Here is a 24,764-nt window from a genome sequence, read left to right as displayed (position 1 = left end):
AAGGAAGTGTGTTGTGGCAGAATTGCCCCACGCATGATTCTAAGTGTGCCGCACGGGGTGGAGATAGTGGCGCTCCGAAATGAAAACCAGGCGGCAGCGAGAGTGTAATCCATAGGTTTAGAACTGTTCAAATATATGGTATGGAATTAAAACGAGACGAAAACAAATACAATAACGGGTAAAGCTTTTAATTAAGGCTGTTAAAATCCTATCTTAAATAAAATTTTTACCCATTATTATATTTTAATTTCACTTTAACTATAAATAAAAGGGCGATAGTGCCTTTGGCATGTGATGTTTTGAAATATAATATGGTGAAAAATAAGGTTTCTAGAGAATTTATAATTAAATTTATTCCGTATTATTTGACCGATAACCATTTAATGAATTTAACTCAAAGCCATGTAAAAAACAACGTGTGTTTTTTTCGGTTTTCAAATTGCCATCTAGTTTCGAGCTTTTGAGGGCACAAATAAAAAGAGGCACGCTAAACTTTGTCCTCGTTCTTTTTAATGACATAAATCCCCGCGCCCAACACGTGCAGATCACACCATAAATTGACACTCAAATTTGAAATTTATTGTGCCTAAAAAAAGGGGGAATCAATTTTGACCTCTGTCCAAAATAAAGGATTGGGCAAAAGGGGAATCTTTTGAGCATTATAAAATATGTCCTCGTAGGGGAAGTATAACCTTCAAGGTCAGATTAGTTGATATATATGCAAAAGGCAATGTGCATTGCTTAACAGTTTTGTTTGCTGTAGAAGAAGGGTGACATATTTTTTGGAATTTTTGCCCAGTTGGTTATCTTGGGATTCAGATTATAATGACGCTAGAATTTCATTAGGAGAAAGGGAATCTGCATACTACAGTTTCACAAAGAATTTTAGTCAAAGTATCCTCATTATTAGAAACAAAAGCGAAGCTTTACTGTTACCGACTTGAACACTATCTATGATTTAAGACTCTGTCGTAAGCAGTTTGGGGGCCTTGGATTATAACAATCGCGATTAAGGACCAGCTGGCTTTGGAACTGGGCCCTTCAAACACTTCTAGGTATACCTTGATTGGCATTAGTCTTAATTTTGCCCGGTGAAATTTGGTAGAATTCATGTAGCCATAGATTTTGTTGGGTACTTATGCATTATCTGGTACACAACCCTATATACTGTATGGGGAACTGCTAAAGGAAACCAGTCAAACGGGTATTTGCAATAGATAAATGGATCGCAAAGCGTGGTTTCCCATTGCGTTTACAATATTTAAACTATTTTGTGGGGGGGTTTAGGGGGAAATAAGGTACCTAGGTTAGGTTAGGTTACGTGTTTAATATATGCTATGCTTTACCCCCCACCCACAACCTCCCCCCTAATGTGTAAATATATAGCCCAAATTTGTTTCTAAGCTATTATATTTTCCTCCTATTTTAATTTATTTCATTAGCATTAACCAAACTTGACTTCTTTCGTGTGTACCATATAATGCATAAGTCTTTTGATGCTTTCCATTTTGGCACTCTTTCGTACTTTATTATTTATAAGGAAAAAAAGAAACGCTGCTGTCTGAATGTGAAAGTATGTATGTGCAATTGCCAATACCCTGAGGGAGAAAAAATTCAAAGATGTTGTTAATTTCTGATGGAATAAGACACTTAATAATTCTGAACTTTAATTTATTAGATAAATGAAATCAGAAAAAAGAATTGTCCGAATCCAAAAAGAGTCTGTCAATCAGCATTAAAAAGCCTTCTGTCATGAGTAAGTAAATGAACCATAATAAGATTAAATAGTACAGATACCTTACGGCAGCGCTGTCGTTAGAGTTAGAGACGTGCTCGCTGAACGAAGGTGAGACGGTTCAATCCGCCTGACGCAAGGAAAGGTTTGATACGTCTTGATATGGTAATTTTTTGAATTTTCACTGAAAATTCCTTTATTTGTGTTTCCAAAAAGAGAACGAAAAAAGGAGCACGATTTATTCACTATTCACTCCCAGCAAGATTTATTGTCTCCTTCTCTATTTTCATAAATTGGTGCTACTCTTTAAAACCCTGTTTAAGCATAAAACACTGCTATTGTTAAAAAAAAAAAAAAAAAAAAAAAAAAAAAAAAAAAAAAAAAATCCAAATTTGGCGTTAGTTTCCGATGGAATAAGACACTTAATAATTCTGAATGTTAATTTATGAGATGAATGAAAGTGATAGTTTCTCAATCACTTTCTTGAAACTCTTCTTGAAGCTCTCTTTCTCCTTTCATAGTATTCTTTTTCTTTCACTTTATTTATCACCCTAAACACTTTTTAATGGAAGACCTCAGAGCTTTCTCATATAGGGATTTACAACTACCTCTAAATAGTTAATTTCTTTTAAGACGTATTTTCCAAAAAAAATAATCATCAAACAAACATCCCCACTGATCCCCACAAAGGCTTCATGAATTGTAAAGTATAATGAAGTAAGATTATATTAGAATTATGGATACTTACATATTAACACAACCGCTGCAGAAGTTGCGCTAATATTGAGATCAAAAGCGTATCCAGGATTTTTGTTCGGGAGGGAGGGGGGACAAAAAACTTTTAAAACGTATCAAAGAGTGGTTTATATGTATTTGTGTTATGTTTTTTATGACTCGGAAAAAAATTCAAAGGAGGGGAGGTTAAACAATGACCCTCCCCCCTGGAAATGACCTTGATTGAGATAGCTGATAAATAGACACACTTTAAATGAAAAAGAGATTGAAAACCTAAAATAAAGGTAAAATATTTTTGGTCAAAATTTAGATAGGTTTAGACCTGTCAGAAAATATTCTGATTAACTGCATATTGAGATAGCTAAGAAATCGACACACCTTTAGAATGAGAGTTTTATCGTGAATACAAATATAAGATTCATTTGCGTCAAAAATGAAGTTTATTCATCCATCACCTTCCTAATGTGCAAATATACACCTTGGATTGTATATATGCAATGAAATGTTTTGACAAAAACTACTACTACTACTAACAACTCACCAAGCCCCCTGAGCCCAACACAGCTACGTACGATCCTCCTCCATCCCAATCTATTCCAATCCCCCTCTTTACACCATCACAAGAAGTTTCCGTTTTCCTAAAATCTTTCCTTACGACCTCCTCCCACCCCAACCGAGGACGACCTACTTTTAGTTAAATTAATTTGAAAAAAAAGAGCGACCTACAGAAAACTCATTAATATATTCAATTCACGGTATATATTAGCACATTAGGGGTGGGGGTAATGGCCATTTCAGATACAAATTAATGTAAAATTTGGATTCAGGATAGAATTATGATTCTAAAGATATTTTTATTTCTTAGCTTTCTCAATATTAGCGTAACTTCTGCTGCGTTGGCGCTAACACGTAAGTACTGGCTTGTGATTTTCATTGGATCAATGTTATGATCATGGGGATTATGATAGGATTGTGATTGGATTAAGAATTTTGTAAGTATGTTTTTATATATACCATTTAATTTAGCTCACTCTTTTTAAGTGGACTTTTTTTTATTACGATGTATTAAATAATAACGACCTACAAAAACTGGCATGTAAATACTTTAACTTTTGGAATCCTGAAGGGTCTAAAATATATAAATTTTAAGTACCTCTGAAATATTTGCGTTTTTGCACAATAGGATTATATTGTGCAATGTGTATATTATACACAAGAAAAACACGTAATAATAACAACAGGAAAACACAGAATATACTAAACAGGAAGAACAACAAGAAAAACTAATAATACAGACAATCGACTTGGGACCATCTTTTATTGATGAAAGGTTTAATCAATTTTATATTTTGTCATAACTTTAATTTCTGTAATTATTAATGGCCGACAAGGTTGCCACTTGTCCCTGTAAAAAATCCCCAGAAACTGAAATATTGATTCGACGATATTTCTATATCGATATTCTAGTAATCGCTCTGGAGGATTTTTATCCATTTTTTATTTACTAATAAGTTATATATTTATGTTCTTAATGCCAACTATAAGAAACTGATACCAGATACTTAGATACTATAGATACCAGAACCTAACCAGATACTACTATACACTGAGTATAATGTTTTAGCTTTTTTTTTTATTAAAAGTAGGTTACTAGAAAGTTTTGAATAACATAAGTTTATCATTTATATTTATCACAGTTTTTTAGAATATTCCTGTAAAAAAAAACGAAGAAAAGAAAAACAAAGCGTTCTGTATACCTTTTATTCTTTTATAAACTTAACTCTATGCATTTCCCTTTGAAGCATACAAATTTTTAAATATTTAAAATTTGTTACCTGACTGAGGCATATAATAAGTTAATAATATTATAAAGGAATAATAACATTTCACTTATAACCCACTATAAAAAATTTAGAATTGGAGCAATAAACACAAGACAAATACATAATACAGTAAATCGACTGGTGACCAGTGACAAGGCCGTACCCAGAGGGGGGGGGGTAGGGGGTTTTGGACCTCCCCCCCCCCCGAAATGTTTGTCTGACTCGTAAAAACGTAACAAAATTGGATATAAACAAATTATGTATGTGTTTTCTGATTTTTTTTTGTGTAACCCCCCCCCCCCCTCGAAAAAAAATCTTTTAGTAAGACCCCTTCCAAAAAAAAATTCTGGGTATGGCCTTGACTGGTGACCATCTTTTATTGATAAAAGGTTCTAGACTTTGTTATATCTTTAATTTCTTTATTTATTAATAAGTTTTTATAGTTATGTCCTTATTGTCAGCTATAGGCTAACCACGAATGTCCTCTATATCATAGTAATAAAAAAAAACTATTTTTAATATTTGGATTTCACTACTCCGTTACTTTTTTTAATTCGTAGCACCAAAGTCAAAATTTGAATATTTATCAAAAATACCTTGTACTTCTCTTTTTTATGCTAAACTATAAGCGTGGAATGATAAAGCCCAATTTTTTCTCTTGAATTTCATTCCACTATTTAATTTCATTCACTGAAATTTTACTTTCAGTGTTTATCAAAATTCTTTATGGCTATTCTTGGGAATGTGTGTCATATATATTGCTATATTTGTCATATACAGTTGACTTTCGCTGACTCGAAATTCACGGGACCACAATTCCGCAATCGAAACACACGGGACTCGAATTATAGAGATCATTCTACATAAAATTCGACTTATAAAGGTAACGAAAAATAGAGGTAACTCAACTAAAATTTGAGTTACAGAGGTACAAAATCGATAAATTTACTTCCTACAGCCAGTACAAAGTCAAGAATAACCTTATTAGTGTATTATAAACTTGAAATATCAAGACTTGACTTTCAAATGTCAATAATAAATTAAGTTTTTTTAGGAAATAAACACCTGAATTTAAACAGAATCTGATACAAAAATATGTTAAAAAAAATTAATAAATATCAAAGTTTACACATTGCAACCTGCATACCAGGGTTTCGACTAACTGACAGGTCCGTTGAAAAAACTTCGAGATACAGCGTTTAACTCTGACTTTTCGAGGTAAACTGAAGATTAAACGACGAATTATTTACTGAATTTAGAGTAATAGTTAATTTTCGGGTCACTTTGACTTACAGAGGTAAAATTTAACCGCAAAATTATTTCAAGTTAGGTATGTTTTTTTGTTGTTTTTTTTCTTTGACTTAGACAAGTTTTTCTAAGGGGATTCAAAATAATTTGAGATACCGAGGATTTCGAGTTATCGAGATTTGAGTTATTGAGAGTCGACTACTATATACATATATATGTAAGTATGTCGACTACTATATATATATATATATATATATATATATATATATATATATATATATATATATATATATATATATATATATATATATATATATATATATATATATATATATATATATATATATATATATATATATATGATATATATATATATATATGGTAATATAGCGCCATTCTTTATGGCAGTATATGCTGAATTACAAGCGCGACGGTGTTTTATACTAAAGTAGTGTGAAAAAAGTTTGCTAATTTCATAATATAAAACATTAATTGTTGCAGCGATTTGCTTTTTGATTCCCGTTTTGGAATAAAGCGAAAATGGCGTCGTCTTTGGAGCCGAGATTCTGTTCAGCGATGTGCGGAGGCCTCTAGGAGCTTTGCCCAAAATTTTCAAAACTCACCAAAACTTTCATCTTTTCCAAGTAATAGAAAATCGGATTTTTCTTTTGTCAGCAAAATTGACCGAAAAAGTATATCGTCCAGCCGGAACCTAAGTATCAGAACAATGAACTCAGAAAGGGATAATGCTCTTTCGGAAATTGTTGAAAATGATCAGATGGCTTTCAAAACCAAACTTTCGAAAGATAGAAAGATTAGTCGTGGGGGACCAGTTTCAGAACTTTTTAACGGGGTCAGCAATGCTTCAGCTCATATGCCTATTAAATCATCAAAAGAGGCTGTTTTGTCTAATGAAATTGAAAAACGAACTGATCCCTGCCAAGAGCCCCAAGATCTTCGCGCTCAACTTATGAAAGAAATTCGACTGAGAGAATCTAAACGACTCAATTTAGATTCAACGGACTCAACTGAAAAAGAGCAAATAAGATTTCAAGATAATTCCATGGTACCTGACTTTAAGAATGAACAGAAAAGGTCAAAGACGAAAATTAATCCCGAGTCTTTAAAAATAATTACTATTCCCGGTTTGGAAAAGAAAACAACGCAGCAACAACAAATTCATGTCCCACAAACATCCACCATTCTGAAAAATAGAGGTGTTCAAGAGGGTATTCAAAATGGCATTAAAAAAGCTGCACCTAAACCGCCCAGAGTCAAAAATTCTAACGAATTATCGAAGTCAGTTCCTACGAGTGAAAAAATTGTTGAAAATGAAAAAGCATCTTCTAGCACACATCTTAAAAATGATAGTGAGGTCATGGTTAATAGTGGCGATATTGAAAGTAAAGTCGATTCTGGAGCGATATATTATCCTGCAGTAAAACCAACCAAGGCTACTAACGCTGAAGAGAGGAAATCTGTTAAAAAAATTGAAAAGCCAGCTAGAAAACTTTCGAAATCTGGAAATATTACAAGTAGTGCAAATACCAAGAATCATTTACCGACCCCTGAAGCTGATACAGCAAAAGAAACAAAGAATATACATGATATGACGCTTAGTAGTAACATAATAAAAAATTTGGAAAGAAAAGTAGCAAGCGTCAGTGCTTCCCTTGATAAACCCATTCAGAATTTAGAAAGAAGACTGTCGAATAAAAGTGCCGAAAAGCCGATATTTGTCACTAATATTTCAGCAAAAATATCGAAAACTTCGGAAGCTGAATTTGAGGAAGATGGGGTATCTACTGGCAGTAATTCCCATTATGAATCTATTACTAGTTTAACTAATCAGGAAAGCCCAATTATTGCCCAGCTAAGGACTCCTTTGTCTGATCCGAGTAAAATTGGTTTTATTTCACAATCGAAAAGCCCTACTCCGTATAATTCTTATGAGCAAAAGATGGGCACTACTAGAGATATTTCCGGTGCAAAAGGAAGCAATAGCACTGACAATTCAACCGCAGTTATTACAGATTCTGACACCAAGTTAAAAAGCGCTAGTGTTTTGAAAAAGAAGCCACCGAACACATTACCAAAACCAGTTATGTTCAATCAAGGAAGCAATATACATCCCTTTTCAGTAACACCGTTATCTTCAACCCGTACTAATTTCCGTATAGGAGGTTTAAGTAGTCCACGATTAGTTGGAGCTCCGAAGCCATTCCGTCCTTCAGTCCAAGATTCAGTTGCATCTGGTGTTGTGGATTTGTCTTTCGACATTACACCAACGCTAGTACTTGCACCAGAGGATGGGTCTGAACCAGCTAGACTCCAACTTCCGATGAAAAGCCCTAGCGGAAAGTTGCAATATATTAATGTACCTCTTGTAAAATCAGAATCTAATATGAATTTATTTGGAAGCAAGGACAACCTCTTCAGCGACGCTTAGGTAAAAATTTATGGATTGCACGAATACTTTTGGGAAGGATTATGGTGTTCATGGTTTATGGTGTTTCATTTCTTAATTGTTCCGTCGCTTGGTTCTGTTTTCTTTTATTCAGACCCCCACCCCTCTCGTCTCTTAGTTTTGATTGTTATTCGTAGCAAGAGTGTTTAATTCTACATTCTTGCTCCTAACCAAATTTTTAACTTTATTTAACATAGCAAACAAAAATATAAACTATTACAAATATAAATCACTACGCTAGAGAAAAAATTGCTAGCGCGTAGCACTTACCTACATAAATATTCCTAGAAACATCCTAAACTAATAAATCAATTAAAAAAAAACTATCACCTTCTTCCACACCACCCCTGGGTAACAATCACCATCAAAATACAGCTCCAACCACACCCTCACCCCTCCCCTTCCATTGTACTCTCAGTATAATACCCGTTAAAAAATTTCTATTAAAGATAGAAAGTTCTGAATGGTACTAGTTTATCATCGATATTTATCACCAGTTTTCTGGAATATTCCTGTAAAAAAATATGTAAATTTTAAATACTTGCTACCTGACTGGGACTTGGGCTATTATCTACTGTACTTTTTTCTGCTTTGGGACCTTACTTGCTCTTATAAGGACGTTTTGACGACTATTTAAAGTTTACAAAGGCATGTGGTGTACTTGACTCTGACTTTTAGCTATTCCAACAAATGTTTTTCTATTATAATTTTCTTGCGGAAGATGACTAAGTGTTTGCCGAAATTTTTTTTTTTTTTAGCTGGTGTTGTGTAATGCCAATTAAACGATGAAAAATATAAGTTTTAAACCTTATTTCTTCTAATCAGCCTCATAAAGACTTTATGTCAAAACATTTGTGTTTTTAAGCTTTTCTTTAAAAAAAATATTAACTGAAGATCAAAACTAAATTTGTTTTTCAGTCTACTCTCTCATGTTTTTTTCTCAATTTTTAGCTACAAAAAAAATCAACTAAAATCATAGTTAAAAGTCAATTAAATTCTATCATTTGTATAAATTAAATTAAACCAATTAATTAAAAACCTTTGTTTTCAGCGCCAAAAATAAAGTAAACTCATTTGATTAGCTATCTAAAAAGCGGTATCAATAGTACATTTTTATCAGTACATAAACAAGGAGCTTTTATGTATTTTAAATAGAATTATGATGGCAGGGTGAACGAATTGTGACCTTTGATCCAAAACAGAAGCGTTTTAAATATTCTCTCATGTGAAAACTTTTTTTTAATTAAGCGACAGGAAATCCGCTAGTCGAAACAAAATTCTACTTTTACCAGACCCTAGCTTAACCATCATTGAACTATAGACCGCTGATCACATTAAAAAAAAAAAAAAAAAAAAAAAAAAAAAAAATCAGTAGTGTTGCTCCCTTCTCCAATTGACCTCCAAAGTTAACCATCTCCAATTGAAATTTAAAAGGTTAGAAATGGATGCAAAAATCAAGTCAAAACCCAGTCAAAGACCAACTTAAGATTAGAAGAACAAGATAACAGCTTTTGTTTAAATAGTTTTCATTTCATGGTGGTTCAACTACTTGTAGTATAAACAATTTTATTCCCTAGTTCTTTTTGTGACATTTTAATTAGCAAATTACTGTTTTTAAGACTAGCAACTGAATCAGAAATGATTCGAATATATTCTAGTCAAACCATAGCTTAGATACTGTTTGATTTTCCAGAGTCGCAAAATAAGTATTAATATCAACAAACACCAAAGTAAAATAAATTTGTTTTCTTTTACGTTTTAATTTTTTCTTCTAATTTGATCATTATTTAGTAGTTTGAAGTTACTTTCTGGTATGAACACTAAATTGGAAATTTGGGTCAGTATTGCATGCATAAATAAAATGTATTTATAACCGCTTACAAAAAAAGTCCTCCAAACAAACAAACAACAAAAGTTACACCAAATGAGTAAGGGCACTGTGGTCCCTTACTGGAAGGTCACTAAATCATTAAATAGGATTTTATGTATCCTACCATATAAGTGAACACCGGAACATCACATTTATATGGTCTCGAAACAGTTTTTTGAATGCTAATACCTTTTTCCTGTTAGGGGTAAGCCTTTTCTCCATGTTCGGATGGCCAGCCAAGAAAATGTTGAAATTAGCAACCCTATGTATCTACAAGATGATGAGGAAGAACCTAACCCCTTGGAGCCAACGTTTTCTTTACATCAAACTAGGGTAAGTTTCTTTCCTTATTTATTATATTATAAGCTATAAATTTACTACCTATAACTGAAAGTTGTAATTATGTGTTCTCCCATCCTGGGACAAACACTAAAGACTTAGGCGAAGATGATTGAAGCAAGGGAGCTAGCATAGGCTGGCTTGAAGCCACGTCCTGGTCTCCAGGCCTAGCTTCTGTATGTCCACCCTTTTTAAACTTTTCAAAGTTAAAAAAGAAGAAAGCAAAGAAATTTCTAAAAATATATTCAAAAAAATTTTGATTCTTGCTCATATTCCAATTCTTTAATTCAAGGGTATTTCCTGAACGCTGTAATTAATCAATGTTCCAACCTGGGACAAAGAGAAGAACCCATTAATTTGAATTTTCTAATAGAAATGCAAAATTTTTGGGTTACTTAGGTAAGAGCTTTGGTTTTTCTTCGGGACCCCTAAATGCAGTAGTAAATTGTTTCTTTCATTGTCTTGGATTCTTTGTCAGAAAAACAATTTTCGACCATTGGAAGTAAGGCCTAGGCAGCAGCGTTGCAATGTGGTACAAGTGCACCGTTTTTGGTAGAATTTAGAGATCGTGGTGCAATACTGACTCGGATATCTGTTCAAGTTTTAGTTTGTCAAAAATTTTCGTCTAGTTACGGCCAATTTTTACGTTCTATTCAGATGGTATAAAATAATCTTTTCTGCTACAAAATTTTAGTCGGAAGGCTAGTACGGTTTATTTCCAAGCTTATAACACTGCCAGGCAGGTGGGTACGGGTTGTTCTAAAAATCTTTAATTATTTAGTTTTATTTCAGTCATATGTAATAGTTAACATTCCGTCCACATTTCCATTTCTGTTTGGTCTTGTTTTTCAGTGTGATCATGCTTTTCTACCCTTTTACATTGATTACACTACATGGGTGGAGTGGACGAGATCCTAGGCGGATGGTATTAAATGGATGAGATCTAAATACGCCTTCCTTTCCATCCCTTGGAGAGGTTCACATACTTTTGATATACTTTTCTTGTGAAACAAAAATGTCAAACATTGTTGATAAAAATCGTTTTCAAACAAATGTCAAACAGAAAATCTTGTCTAATAGATTTTTTTTTCTCTTTTAGGAGTCTCATCTAAACTTTTTTGCTAGCTACAGCGATTCACTTTGTTACAGATAAGGCATTGTTTGTAGACAACACGTACGTTTTTAACCATAGAAAACATTATAAAAAGTAAAAAGATGTATCATTTTATGAAAAATTAACCCGTAAAGATATGAGTGTGCATCCAATTCTTTTTGCTCATCTGGTCATTAATGATAATTATAAAATTAATATGCATTAATTATGTGTATCTATGTTCAATTTTCTGCTAGCTATGGCGATTTACTTTGCTAAAAATAAAATTTTTTCTGTAAACAATACATATGTGTGTAATCATAGAAGATCTATCATAGAAAATAAACAAGTGTACCATTTTATGAAGAGAACGAGCGATAGGAAGACTCAGAGATAAGTTGACGTCAAAGTGTGGTGAATATGGGCATCATTACAAGTGGTCAATCCCTAAACAGGATTACCTACATGGGCGCCCATAAGGGGGGGGGGGCGCCCCCTTGGCAGAATGATGCGGCCTTATTTTTTTATTTTTTTTCTGAGATTTCTATTATATAGCATTAAAAGTGCCAATTAGACGAGGTTTGCCCCCCCCCCCCGCCCCCTGGGATTCAGCTTATGGGTGCCCATGATTACCTATCCAAGCTTGAAATTTGAAATTATTGCAAAATAAATTTGGAACTATTAGAATGCAACTAGGCTTTAAAGATCCGAAATATATAAACTTAAAAAAGCCAGAAATATGAAGTCAGGCTATGTCTGCGTGGGGTATAGACCCGATTCTGTTATTTTGCGAGGGCCTTCAGCCTTTAAAAGCGTGCGGAAGTGAAGGCTCGAGCTGCCGACTGTAGTGAGCGAAGCGAGAGGAGGAAGGTGATGTCCAGCTGTGTTTAAAAGGGCCATTGACTTGAGCCCACTATTTTTGATGGCTTATTCTCGAAACTCTCATTTATAAGTGCCAAAAGCCTGAGTGAGTGGACAGGTGGGTAGCAAAAATCGGTCAAAGCTGGCTCTTTGGATATTTCGTCATATAGATTCAGTTAATCCCAATTCGCCTTTCTCTGGCTCAAAATAAAAGTTTCTTTAAAGTTTTGATTTTTTAGTTGCTGCTGTTAAACATGCAGCTCTGATTATAAGTGCCAGGAAAGCGTAAATTTATTGCTCGGTTAAAATTTTTGAAAAATGCACATGCGCTAAAAATTTTGATCATATCTTGTGAATTTTTGTTTTCAGCTTGGAAATTTTTTGGTGAGTGTATTTCGCGAAAAAATACTCTATCGAATTGCTTAAAAAAATCAGCACAGTTATAATTCCACTAGCAAACTGGCATGATGTAAAGGTCTCAATTATTCTTTCTTAAGCTAATATGTAAAAAAAATATGAATGTGTTTTGTTTCAGCTAAAGGAAATGAAAAACATGTCACCCTTAAATTTCCATTTTTTTTTACTATTATAGTATAGTTTATTAATAAAAAATAGAACTTGACAAAATACATACATATATATATATATAATACATGAAAAAAACAACAACGAGTCTTTCAACTAAATTTTCTAGCCTGCCCATGAACTTGTAAAGGCACTAAAACTTTTATTGTTATAAAACTTTATAAAGTTTTATAACTTAAAAGGGCACTTAAAAGGGCCCTTTTAAGTGCCCTTTGTAAAGGCAAGTTGTCGAAATAATGGACAACTTGTTGATCATTTTGATATGATCACACACAGTACAAGATTTTTGCCCCGAAAAATAAAAAGCAGTAGCTTTAGTCTTCTTCAGCTGATCTGAAAAGAAAAAAAAACAATTCTCATGTTTTTTTATTTTATTTTAAATCTACTTTCTCTTGACAGGAAGATGATGTCGAAGAAAAGGTATATTTGGGTATGGCGTTGGTAATAACTTTACCTGATTCTGTTGCACTAGCTTCTATCGATTGTTACACACATGTCATTTTTGTCTTTATTTTTTATTATTCTTCTTCTTCACTTGTTGCTTTTTCTGTTGCTCTTTGCACAAGTTGTAAGTGATAACATTTTATGAGGAATTTATTTGCCAATTAGTTTAACTCCATTAAACAAACAGTGATGAAAAAGACAGAGAATTTGTATTATTGGTTTAGATCAAACTGTACAAATTATTTGATGAAAAGAATGCTAAAAAACGTTTGCGTAATTGCTAAAGCGTTTGGATATTTAAAATGTATTTTAACACGCTTGAGCAAGGAATTTTAGCTCTTGGAATTTTAGTCCTGAAATAAAAACAAAAAATCACAAATTTTTGTGACTTCGTGAGACTGAACAAATAGATAAATGATTTGGAAGAAATCCTTCGCAATATATTCTAAAAATCATTAGATTTTTTAAGGGTGCTGAGCACAGGGGGTTCACTCGGGGGGAATGGGGCAGAGGGGCGCTTTCCCGCCAAAAAAATCTGTCCCCTAAATTAGGAAAATAAATTTTTGATTCTTTCGGTGAAAGTGTTTTTGTTTGTATATCCATTGAAAGATTGAATAAAAATAACGAAATCGCCCCTATATTTCCAGAAGGCCATTGGCTGATCAATATTTTATTCAAGTATTTTTTTTAGGACACGGTTTTCAATTTTCTTGAAAATAAAATGTATGAATGTCCAGCATTGTCTGTGCAATTACCAATTTGGGGGTATTTAAAATTCGTTTAAACACATTTGAGCAAGGCTATCACTCCTTGGGACTCTTCACCATATTTTTCAATCTTAAAAATTTTGTACATTTTCACGGATGAAAAAAATATGAATTATTCTTACTCTATAGTAAATTCATTTGGTTGAATGTGGGAAAGATTTTGGAAAGGGCTGATCAAGATTTTGCAATGCTTACGAGTGAAAAAAATGAGCTTTTTGTAATTATAGCAAATAATTCGGTAGAATACGGTAAATTTCGTGATATTCGGGAGGAGCTGATGAGGATTTTGGCTAAGGGATGGCAGTGTGAAAAAATGGAAAAATTTTGTTTTTAAGTCCGACTTTTGAATTTTCTCAAGTACAAATTTATGAATTTCAGTTTTTTTTTGTGCAATTCTTAATGTATTTGGGTATTTCAAGTGTATTTAAGTACATTTTAGCAAGGCTGCCACTCATTTTGATTTTTTCATAGTTTTTTTTTTTATTTTTAGTTTGAGCTTGGGATCTTGTTAAGGTGATAAAGTTTGAATCTTCGGCTTAAGCAGGCATGTTTTTGAGCAGCTGTGATTGGCAAAAGGTACATTAAAAATAGCGGAAAAAAGAAATTGACAAATTAAAAACTATATGAGCATATAGGCCTGATGAAAGGCTACAAGGGACTTATTCTAGCTAGCGCAATTATGTAAAACAAATATAGATGTTTGTGGGATTCTTTTAAACAACAACAAAGAAAAAAAATATACAATTTTGCTCAGAAGGCAGTAAACTGGTGAAGAAACAAAGGATTTTGTGCTTTCAATATATGGTGGGTGGAGGGCGGAGGTTCGAGTTTGAAAATACCTTCAGAAGATATATTTTAGGCTGCAGATTCATTTCATAAAGTTTCATATCAAACATTTCCCACAACAATGTTATCAAGTATATATATATATATATATATATATATATATATATATATATATATATATATATATATATATATATATATATATATATATATATATATATATATATATATATATATATATATATATATATATATATATATATATATATATATATATATATATATATATATATATATATATATATATATATATATATATATATATATATGTGTGTGTGTGTGTGTGTGTGTGTGTATGTATGTGTGTATTGTTGCTACTTAATGTTCTGGTATTTTTTGGCCCGTTAGTAAAGGCCCGTTCGCAACGAGATTTTACTAATGCTGAGATTTAGCCAGCGCTCATTTGAGCCAGACAGTTGTCATAGGATTTTCTGATTGGCTGAAAACTCCTATGAAAAATTTTGATTGGCTCAAACTAGTGCGTGCTATATCTCGGCATTAAAAAAAGTCTCATTGTGAATTGGGCTTTAAGTAAATATTGGGATAGTAGTCAATTCTGAGTGTCGGTTCTATATTTTAATAAGGCGCGGGTCAAATTTTTTTCACAAAAGAATGACTTTTTCATTAACTTACTTTTAGAATTCTTAGCTATGAATCTTTATTACTTCATAGTTTCATTAAAATTATAGTATAATCTTTGGCAGTAAAAAAAAGATCAAAAGTAGAGTTAATCAACTTGGCTTGTAAATTGCTCACATATTCATGTCGGTGCTCAAAAATTTTATGTGCTTAGCTCTCAAGTCGGCAGCAAAACAGCATTTTTAGGGAGGATGTTCAAGATGCTAATTGGTCGATTAGACAGTATTTCCAATATGAAATAATTAGATATTGAAGCTAAAGTTTGATTATAAAATTCGAATTTGTTCTCTCAACTCCTCCAATCCTTCTAGCTTGTTTGTCTGCTTGTCACCGGCTTACGCACAGGCGCACACCCACGGGAGGTGCTAAAGGGGCTGTAGTCCCCCCTTAAGAAAAAACTGTATTCTGTTTTTAAATCTTGTTTAATCAGTTCGGTTTTATCATTCATTCCAAAACTACTCAAAACTTTCATTCAAAGAGCTAAAATAAACATAAAGTAGTGCCTTAAAATACCGTTTTTTTCTAAGGAATTTTAAAATTTTTCTGTTGGTTGACCCAGGGACTCACGGGCAGCCGCTCCTCCCATAATTATTTTCTGAGTGCGCCACTGCTTAGGCATGATTGTTCACATGATTGTTTCATTTCATTTGTTTAATGGCGAGTTAAGAAGCATGCTGAAGTTCGATGAAATGGTACTATTCAATAAAAATTGAATCGTGTGTTCAGCATTAACAGGGCTGCAAAGAGCCTAACTTAATCGAGGGTACAACTGTTTTAATATGCCTCTTCAATAGAAATGGAAGTACAAAACATTGCACCAACTCGACATTGCTGATAGACTTAAAAATCACGTTTCTTCTTAAATTTATAAAAGTCACTTTATTTTATTTTTCTTTATCTAATTTAAATGCATGTTTGTTGGTCCAAGATTTTCTGTTATGGATATCGTAGTTCTAAATTTGTTAGCTCTGAGAAAATCTCACATCTTGAATATTTACCTTCAGCTTTGCTTTTTTCTTCTTTTTTTTAATGAAGTTGAGTATAAACAAATTGGTTCCAATTTGAATTTTTATATTATAGTTTTATTTTAATTAATTAGTTTTTATTTTGTATTTTATTTTATATACATTTTATCTATATATATATATATATATATATATATATATATATATATATATATATATATATATATATATATATATATATATATATATATATATATATATATATATATATATATATATATATATATATATATATATATATATATATATGTATATATTATTTTATAATTATATAGTTTATATTTTAATAAATTAGATAATTCCTTAGACCACACTTTCTTAGATCGTTTACGAAAAATTAAGCAAGAAAAACGGGTTTTGATTTTAATAAAGCAGTGAAACAATAAATAAAAACAAATAAACACTTTAACTTAAAAATATTCCGAATATTTCGGCCCCGCGTCCGGGAGCCTTTCTCAACAAAAAAAAACAACGGAAAAACGAAAAATGTTTTTTTTTTAAATAACACACATAGAAATACAACAACTAAACACACGAAGGAAAAAAACATATATAAATAAATCAGTAAGAAACAAAATCACATATTAAATGAAACTCCCAGCACTGACGTCTCAACGCAAGAAATAAAATCGAATGTCTATTTTGATACCATGTGTCACTCTCCTCATACAATCCGTGTATAAATGAAAATCTATCAAAAATGAAGACTAATTTTACTTGAACAAACAAAAAAAGCTCATCTAATCCCAGGTTCGTAACCCTTAATTAAATCTCACAGGTTTATCGGCCAATTCATGAATTATAACTTGAGTGGATTTTTTGGTGTTTTGCAGTTTTGCTAATTTTTTTTTCTTTTTTTTTAATTAGGTTGAGCATAAACAAATTGGTTCAAATTTGAATTATTATAGAAGAGTAGTTTTTTATTTTAATTCATTAAAAATCATTTTTTTTAATTAATCGTGTTAACTCGAGAAAAGGGATATTTCCAAGCAGAGCCGTATCCAAGATTTTTGTTTGGGGTAGGGAAGATTACCTAAAGTATTTTCGGTTGGGTTTTCTTCCTGCCAGTATTTTAAGATCAGTTTACGAGTTGGAGAAGTATTTTTGATTTTTCTAGGAGAAATAATATTTTTACCTGCATCTTTGCGATCAATTTTATGAGTCAGGGAAATATTTGGGGAATGATTCGGTATAGTAACGCTTGTTATTTTATTTTTATACAGTTAAAGTTTTTATATTATGTATTAAAAAAAAAAATTGGTTTATCGTGCTTCATATAGTTATCAGAGATTATCTGGGCCTATAGGCTTGTCGTTTCAAATTACCAATTTAAAAAATCGGGAGTCTTGACGTATTCGGTAAGATAGTGGTGTGTCTAACCAAAAACTGCACACAAACATGAACACCTACGGAAGACAAGGAAGATGAGATAGAAATATTTCAGATAAATTATATATGAACCGTTTTAGAATTAAAACACGGAAATCTTACATTCACAGATGTATCTGGGCAGGAGGAAGATATCCCCCCCTAATTGTTTTGAACGATCATCATTGGAAAACGACAGTAAAAGAATGCAAATGCCTTGGTTATGTTTTGACCCCCCCCCCCCTTGAAAGAAGCTGTCTGACTGTGTAAAGTACAAAGACTCCCTTAATATCTGCAACAAAATCAGACTAGAATATGAGCCAGGACAAATTAATTTCAAGGAAATGTTCTCTTTAATAGTTTTGTTCTGCATCTTTTTCTTAAGTAGTAATGAAAAAACAATTATTGGACCCAACCTTGATTTTTTATGCTAGCATCATCTCACTTTTACTGAGTCTCCTTTTACTACTGCTACTAACAACTCACTGTAGGACCAAACCGCTTGAGGCCAACACAACTACGCACGCTCCTCCTCCATCCCAATCTATCCAAAGCCTTCCTCTTTACAGCATCCCAGGGGTTTCCATTTCCCTTAAATCTTTCCTTGCGGCATCCTCCCGTCCCGTTCGGGTATGACCTGCTTTTTCGTTTGGGCCTAGATGGTTGCCCGACAAGGACGATCTTTGTCAATATGTCATCCTTCATCCGCAGAATGTGTTCTTGCCTCTCAATCTTTCTCTCATTAATGGTCGAGAAAGCGGGATTGACCCGCATTTTTCGTACAGCTTACTGATTGAGATACGGTCAGTCAGTCGGGTACCCAAAACAGTCCTTAGACGATATCTCTGGAAAATATCTAGCAAATCCTCCTGTGTTGCTTGAGCCACGCTTCAGAACCATATATGTCACTAAATTTCTGGGGAAATTTTTTCTGAATTTTTTGCTATGCTAAAAAAAACAAAATAAGTAGAACAAATTTTGAGGATAAACCTGTTTACGCAGGAAATTCTATGAGAAATATTTTACAAAATAAAAGACGATGCCGTTGCCATTTCCAGAAGCTTGTTTTGGAGGTGGGAATTTTCGTCTACCAAGATCGCCGAATCCTTGTTGAGATTTTGTTTAAATTGAGGTTGCCCATTCCTTGCTTGCTTGTTTTGTTTAAATTTGCTTGATATTTTAACCTTCCTCCTATTTGCAAGATTACCTAGCTTGACATTAGTCTTGCCCAAAGGATATTTTTTAACGCAAGTCAGGTAATGTTTTAAGGAGAATCAATGTATTACAAGTTAGATTAATAAACAGGCCAAACGAAAAGCAGGTCGTCCCCGAATAAGAAAGAAGAGAAGATGTAACAAAGGAATTAGAACTTCATGGAGGGGGTAAAGAGGGAAGTTTTGGATAAATTGGTATGGAGAGGGAACATGCACAGCTATATAGGCCATGGGTGGCTTGGTTGTTAGCAATAGCGATAGTACTGATCATATTTTAGAACCTGTAGAAACGAAGGCCCTTATCAAAACGAAGGACCCTATTTTGGACCCTATTAAAACATTGCCGTTAACTCTGAGATTGTGGTCAGGAGATCGTGATCTGATTTGTTTTCGACATTTAAATTACGAACGGAAGTTCATTAACATTTATTTTAGTTAGACTCTTTAAAGTCTCTTTTTTTGAAACTAGGCTATGCAGGCCAACTTTATAGGTAACCTTAAACCTGATGAGTTTGCAGGTATGGAATCAGCACAAAAAGTAGGTTCTTATTTCGCATTATTATGCATATTATTATTATCTCCTTATATTATCTTATTATGCATATTATGCACTAAATTATCCTCAAAATTCTTTTTTTTAGAGTTCTGGACTCTGTGGAAATTCTTTTTTGGAAGGATAAGGATAAATATGCTCCAGAGCCATTGTTGGCGTATGAGCACAGACTATCTATTAGGTTTCATCAAATCTCATTTCAACATTATTGCAAACCTCAAAAGCCATCCGATCAGATGAGTTACCTTCCTAGAGGTTGACAGTATATAATAACATTGTGCGGGCGGAGCTTTATCCATTCCAATGACATTGCGTGAAATTGGCTGGCGGGCCATTTTTTAGATAGCCAATGTAATTGAGGATCACTAACCTAACCTGATTTTTGCTGGGAGTTAGATATCTGCGTAAGCATCAATAATTTGTCGTATAGGGGGTCGAATCGACGTTTCATTTGTTTTTGTCTTTTACGGAGATAGGTAGCAACCCTATCACCCACCCTTGCGGCAGTGGGAAATCAACCCCGGACTGAGCAGATTACTGAGCAGAGTATAGAAACACTGTACTGCCACAGGGTATATTTACTTTATTATTATGAACTGCCAGGATGCAGTTCACTGCGTTAGTGATCTGCATCAGTAATGCCTTTCTGAAACAAGTAATCGAAATATTTTCTCCTAAAAAGGAGGCTCTCAAGGCTCTAGAAATAATTCAAACGTGAACAAATAGTGAAATCTTTTTTGGCAAACTGTTTGCAAAATTTACAAGTTAAATTAATAAACAAGTAAAAGTAAAGTTTGGAGCCTGTGGAAAAAAAGGACTCGTATCAAGAGCCAGAAAACTGGCTGGACACTTTGCAGCCAGATTTTGGTCGTTTTTAAAGTCTACCGGGAACTCTAAGAATACCGTCTGGGATGCTATCAAATTCCCTTTTATCTTGTCTGTTTTCGACGCTTAGCTTAATAGAAATTCACCAACTATCATTTAACGCAGAACTATTAAATTAAGTTTTTTATTTTGAATTTCAGCCTATGAACTTCGGGAATCCTGTGTACGATTCCGTGTTCAACAATGAAGCAGCAACAGCACCTGGCAACAGTGTAATTAATGATGAAAAGAAGGGACTTCTTCACAATGACCCCCTTGGTGCCGATTCTCGAGAGTCTTTTGCCTAATCGTATAGTTTTTTATTACAAAAACTTTCAAACTTGGTGATATACGAAGATATTTATTTTTTCACATATGGATTATGTGATATCATGTTTATTCCTCACTATGTAGGTACATTTTATAGTGGCTATGTCAATTGCATGCTCATACTATTCGTCCATTTTAAATTTTTTGCCAAAATTAGTGACCGTTTTTAGGTGTATCTTTGTGACAGTTTAATGTAAACTCTTTTAATGTTTACGTGCAGCTTTTTGTACTTTGATTATGAACTCTGAACTAATTCATTATTTGATCTGACTTTTTATGCAGCTATCGTATTTATATTTAAGTATTTCTTCTTTTCTTTTCTTCTGTAGTTTTTTTCTTGTTTTCTTACTCGTTTTCCAAAAAATATGGGAAAAGTCAAAAGCTTCGATATAATAATTTCCAAAAACTCTAAGTTTGAAAACTTTAGGTGAATCTAAGCGGGTTAATCTTTCCTTTTTTGGGATGAGATTATTTTTTTCTAGATGTATTTTAGTCAAGTGAAAAAAAATGTATATTTCAACAATTACGGTGTTTTGGAGGGGGCCAGTTTCCAGAACGCTCTAAGAATTTGTTTTTGAATATATCACTAATTCAGCTAAAAAAAAATTGTATATTTTGTCGTTGTTATGCATACAGGTCATGTCTGACATTTTGACCCCTTTGAAGTAATTGCCAAAAACTGTTCGCTAAGCTGTTCTCAAAGGGAGAATCAGCATGATAATGTAGACGAGGAAGATTGAAGTGTGATTGAACTCACACTGCCCCGCTGATTCTCTCTTCGAGTAAAAATTCCAAAATTACTTCGGAAGTTTGGAAATTTTAGATACGACCTTTTGACGGGAAAAAGACGATATAAGGCTCTCTAGCTTGTGACTTTTTTGTAGGTATCTCGAAAGGGTAACTCCTCAACAAGAAACCGGGTTTTAAAGCAATGCAATGTATTATTCCCTTTTTAAGTTTTAAAATGGAAAAAAATACATACTTCCAAAACAACTTTCCAGGCTATATATGTCGTTTTTTGACACTTGAAGCTAAAAGGATAATTTGTTTGTATTCTTTTCAATTTGAAGAAATACGAATTAGGCATAAATTTTCAATTAGATTATTTTTTGTTTGACAAGCACATTCAACAATTAGAATCATGGATTTTTTAATTATCTTTTTATGAATGCCTTTTTACTTGTTCTGTTTATTTTAATATCTTATTTTAATAGATGTTACAGTCTATTTATTTGCAAGTGTATTCAGTGTTGCAATCTTTTCTATTTTGCTGCGAATTAATTTGTTTTATATGTATTCTTTATTTAATTACATATATGAATTAACCTTGTTCGCAATGGCTAAGAACTTTTTTTTATTGGTAGATAAGTAAAGTGTAACAAGGTCACAATGATTACGTCCCTAAAACAAATAACGGAGAAAAATCTCGAGAAAAATATATTGGTAAATATAAGAAATTATAATATAAATTTACAAAAAAAATAAATTGGAAATATAAGATTTATTAACCAGTAATATTTTTATAAGCCAATTAGTACAATTAGTCAATTGTAAGTCACAATTATATTTATTGGAAGCATAATTGCAATCAAGGGTGTATCTAAGATTTTTCTTTGGAGAGGGGGTATTTTCGTTTTTTTTTTGGGGGGGGGGGGCTATAAAAAACTTAAGAAATGACGAAAAAATTTGTATATCTATTTTTTACTTTTTATGAGTCAGATAAAAATTTGGGGGGGGGGTCAAATCTGGTAAATCCCACGTGGATATGGCGTGGGCTGCAAAAAAAAAAGATTAGGTGGGTTGAACATTCGTGTTGTAACTTGCCACATATAAGCCTCTTTGAAAAGAAGTTGAGGGCTTAGAGTTATATATCACACATTACTTAAAAATTGTCTATAGCACGTGTGACCCTTTAAGGCCAACACAGGTCCAGAAAAGGGTTAAGGGTAGGCCTAAAGAGGTGAAGCTTCGAAAACTGTTTGTTATGTCACCACTCTTCTAGGCCTAGTTTTTCGAGCTTGTCTCCCCATGGGCCTATGTCAATTATATACATGTATATGTTAATAATAAAATAATTGAAATGATTGAACTTGAACCATAAATATGGTGTTTGCCATATCGATTAAGTCTATGGAACAACCAATATAAATTTTGAAAACCAGATTCTTAAAACTAAATTCAGAACTACCAGTAGAACAAAGCAATTTACGAAACCGCTTGTAAAACATGATTATCGTATTGCCAACTATGGAGCATCGAAATTTTTAAACTAAAACCCGAACTCAATCAATTGGAACAAAATAAGCACCATCTTGCCAACCAATAAATGGCTTCAGAAGAAACTGGAAGCCCGTTCTTATAATCAAGTAAACACGCAGAATAATAGACTTAAAAAGAAGAATCGTTGCTCATTCCATTTTAATATACCTATTATCAACTTTGCCAAAGCTTTGAGATAAAATGTATCCGTTTTGTGACCAAATTATACCACAGAAGATTCTTTGTGACACGACTGTTGCATTCCACGTCAGTTTTCATTTGATGAAAAAATACAAGAATAAACCGAAAAGCAAGCAACCTCCTCCAAAAACATCACTCAAAAACCCATTTTGAGTGATGTCTTACGGTTAATCTGAATTTCACGGAGGTTTTTTTCTTATTTTTTGTCGCGCTTGCGTTCGACAAAATTCCCTTTCCACTTGCTTAAATCTCTTAAGAGTTGACTGAAAGATTTCCAAAATTTGAACAATAAAACCTGGCCTGGTGAATACAGCCCAAATGTACCAAAAATTTAGGATTTCGCCATAAAGTTTCCAAATGTACCATATTGTAGAAGGAACTCGATATTGCACTAAAAACGGTATAGTTCTACTGCGTTGGCGACGCTGCCTGTCATCTGCACCAAAGTAATGGAAAAAACTGAATCTGGAAACTCTGGGGGATGTGGTTAAAAACTAGCTGTCGCAAGGCGCCCAAGGAGTGAAACCCCGAGGTATATATAGCCAAGAAACTGATTTCTTTTGTTGGCTATAGGTGCAGTGTTGCCTGCACAGTACAGTTGTACCATTTTTGGTACAATCTAGAGGTCTTAGTACAATGCGGTAAATTTGAAAATTTTTTGAAAACTTTTTTTGGATTTTCCTGTACATTTTGTTTGTTCTTTCTCCTTTCTGACTCGAATATCTGTTCAAGTTTTAGTTTATCGAAAATTTTCTTCGTGCTATGGTAAATTTTTAACCTGCTTTTCAGATGGTACAAATTATCCTCCTGTGGTACAGTTTTTGTTAGAAAACTGGTATAGTTTTCTCCAAAGAGTTGGCAACGCTGCTCAGGTGGCTATGTACTACAATAAGCTGTTAGCATTTATAGTAGTAGTATGCTTTGCGAAAAGAATGTTCAGGATTTTTTTTTTTTTTTTTTTTTTTTTGCTTATATAATTAAGTATGGAGATTGTGCTTCAGTATAGCAGTACATTTTGGGATAGACATATTCAAGCAGGTTACTAATTGTTTGCTGAAAACTTTTTAGCCACTTGTTGGTATTAAAACTTATTTTTAGGGGGTGAAGTTCCAACACTAATATCAATCCAGTACTTCGACGGTGACATTAGAAGTGGACATAATCGATTGGCATCTAAGAGGTGCTTACGGTTCTGTCTCAGCTCAAAAATATTTGGTTTATTTGTAAATGTCAGTATATTATCAATATTTATATGTTAATATTATTAAGTATATATTATAATATATTGATTGTTTTAAAACTACTACTAATACTAACAACTCACAGCAGTATCAAGCCGCCTGAGGCCAACACAGCTACGCAAGCTCCTCCTCTATCCCAATGTATTCAAAGCCTCTCTCAGTACACCCTTCCAAAAAGTTCCAATTTTCCTTGAATCTTTTTTTGATATATCCTCCTACTCCATTCTAGGACGACCCTAGATGGTCCTAGATGACTG

At 33.1% G+C, this 24,764-nt stretch overlaps 1 protein-coding gene across 1 annotated transcript in view; it reads left to right on the top strand.

Annotated features, from left to right (window-relative positions):
• The window catches only part of LRP1 (LDL receptor protein 1), a 654,607-nt gene extending 632,475 nt beyond the window's left edge, over positions 1–22,132 (top strand). Inside the window, 5 exon segments of the mRNA XM_089105022.1 lie at positions 6,043–7,979; positions 8,767–8,776; positions 10,082–10,211; positions 13,156–13,197; positions 20,638–22,132. Of these exon segments, the coding sequence (XP_088961148.1) occupies positions 6,043–7,979; positions 8,767–8,776; positions 10,082–10,211; positions 13,156–13,197; positions 20,638–20,784 (2,266 nt within the window). The 3' untranslated portion in view covers positions 20,785–22,132.
• The last annotated feature ends 2,632 nt before the right edge of the window (positions 22,133–24,764 follow it).

This window comes from Artemia sp. Qi Xiang Cuo, chromosome 19 (assembly GCF_049724085.1).
Source record: "Artemia sp. Qi Xiang Cuo chromosome 19, ASM4972408v1, whole genome shotgun sequence".
In the NCBI taxonomy this organism is placed as follows: Eukaryota; Metazoa; Arthropoda; class Branchiopoda; order Anostraca; family Artemiidae; genus Artemia; species Artemia sp. Qi Xiang Cuo.
Note: the sequence above shows the minus strand (reverse complement) of the source record. Positions and strands in the feature narration are given on the sequence as shown.